General features: G+C 40.3%; 1 protein-coding gene across 1 annotated transcript; it reads left to right on the top strand.

Moving 5' to 3' along the window:
* The first annotated feature begins 1,046 nt into the window (after positions 1-1,046).
* LOC114275562 (uncharacterized) lies at positions 1,047-1,871 on the top strand. The gene has a single exon (XM_028217612.2). It carries the CDS (start codon positions 1,047-1,049, stop codon positions 1,869-1,871), a length of 825 nt encoding a protein of 274 aa, XP_028073413.1.
* Positions 1,872-2,244: the final 373 nt, after the last annotated feature.

The raw sequence follows: 2,244 nt of genomic DNA, 5'->3' as shown, positions 1-2,244 counted from the left end.
TTTCAGTTCTGGGGATAATGAGTCAGAATCACTATCACTATCACTATCACTATCACTATCTTGTCTTCGAACTCGAGGTCGTCGACCATCTTCTCTTAGAGGTCGTCCCGGATCTTGGCGTGCAGCTTGTTTGGATTTTGCCACTTCTAAGGCCAAATCCTGACGGAGGCGCTCGTTCTCAGCGATCATGTTTTCCAACCTCTGTTCGTTTTGCTTCACCTATTCCATGATCGCTTGCATTGTCTCATGTACTGAAGTCAAGGGTGAGGTCTTGGCAACTGAGTCAAAGTTCAAGGCACGTCTTGTGGCGATATTCTCCAGTCCCAGCATGTTTGTTTGAGTGAGGTCATCTCTTGGTGTGGTTTCGTCAGCGACTATCGGAGGATCTTCCGTTACGCCCGCCATGGATGTAGTTGAGTATTCCCATAGACGGCGTCAATTGTGGAGAAGTGGTTCGGAAATACTCTTTAGATCCTGCAGGACGCTCGTGATCCTCAGCTAGCCACCTGAAAAAGAATGAACACTTTGGTCGGGGGTGCCGGTATTAGCACTCCGACGGATAAGTCAGAGTATACTCTCTTGGTTGTTTGTAAGTTAAGTTTTTAAGTTTTTGCTCACATACCTCTTTTTGCTTGCCGTTCTTCTATTTATATACGCCTCTGGTCCTTAGGGTATGGCCCGCTCTTAATCCGTCGTGTGATTGTTCATTCGGCCTTCCATTTGTTGTATTCCTACTTCTATTTGGCCCTCCGCTCAACTGGCTTTATGGCCGATTAGGATACTCGGCACCTAGAACATAAGAGACGAGCGAATATAATATATATCCTGATTTTGTAAATATGTACTCGGCCTATCTGAGTCCTCTATTATTCGGCTCCCATAGTTTCTACTCTACCAATGCATTGATGAGTCAACTTTTGAGAAGGTCTCCTCTGCCACAACTTCTAAACAAGTTTGGGAAATTATTAGGTTTCACATAGAGGCATTGATAAAACGTTACGAATACGGCTTCAAGTTTTTTAAGGACTGAATTTGAGTCATTGAATATGAATGAGAATGAGTCCATTTCAGATTACTTTACAAGAACTTTGAGTATTGTAAATCAAATTAGAAGGTATGGTGAAAATCTTGATGATGTACGTATGATAGAGAAGGTTCTACGGTCACTAAGTTCCAAATTTGAGCATGCAGTTGTTGGCATTGAAGAATCGAAGGATCTTAATACCATGACAGTTGATCAATTAATGGGCACGCTTGAAATACATGAGCAAAGGATAAATAAGAAAGCCTCTAATTCCCTTGAGCAAGCTCTCCAATCTAAGCTTTCTTTCAAGGAAGAAAAAGAGCAAGGCACATCCCAAAGAGGAAAAGGAAGAGGCTCTGAAGGTCATGGTAGAGGCTATGAAAGCCATGGAAGAGGCTATGAGAGCCATAGTAAAGGTCGTGCAAGTAGAGGTAAAGGTAGAAGAAACACTATTGGAGGTAGAAGAGGAAAAAATTTATATGCTCCAAGAGAAAGAGGAAGAGAAAGAGGAGGAGGAAATTACAACCGTTCATTCAATAGGCATGGCTATGACAAGAGAAATGTGGAATGCTACAATTGTCACAACTTTGGGCACTATAGCTATGAATGTAGAGCAAAGTCAAGCAATGAAGTTGGTGAGCAAGTGAACTATGTTGAAAAAGAGAGCAATGAAGTGGGTCCTACTTTGTTGGTAGCTTATAATGGGTCTGAAAATGATCAAAGCAATGTGTGGTTTCTTGATACCAGGCTAGCAATCACATGTGCGGCTAGAAGCATATCTTTGTTGAACTTAATCAAGCAGTGCAAGGCCATGTTACATTTGGTGACTCCTCCAAAATTTCGGTGAAAGGCAAAGGTAAAATTCTAATCAAACTCAAGAATGGAAATCATGATTTTATTTTCGATGTTTATTATGTTCCGAATATGAAGAATAATATTTTGAGTTTGGGCCAACTTTTAGAGAAGGGTTATGATATTAGCTTGAAAAATCTCTACCTTACTATTAAAGATGTTTGTGGTAATTTGATTGCTAATGTGAAAATGTCCAAGAACATAATGTTTTCTTTGAATATTCAACATGATGCTATAAAATGCTTGAATGCTATTGTCAAATACAAGGCTTGGTTATGGCACTTGAGGTTTGGACATCTCAATTTTGGTGGCTTGAAGCTTTTATCAAGTAAGAACATGGTGTAGTTTTGCCATATATTGATAATCCG

The sequence above is a fragment of the Camellia sinensis genome, chromosome 14 (genome assembly GCF_055761805.1).
Source record: "Camellia sinensis isolate YWXY chromosome 14, ASM5576180v1, whole genome shotgun sequence".
In the NCBI taxonomy this organism is placed as follows: domain Eukaryota; kingdom Viridiplantae; phylum Streptophyta; class Magnoliopsida; order Ericales; family Theaceae; genus Camellia; species Camellia sinensis.
Note: the sequence above shows the minus strand (reverse complement) of the source record. Positions and strands in the feature narration are given on the sequence as shown.

Bases quoted from the DNA above. Each gene is read 5' to 3' on its own strand.
- LOC114275562 (XM_028217612.2), top strand. From the start codon at position 1,047: ATGAATGAGAATGAGTCCATTTCAGATTACTTTACAAGAACTTTGAGT.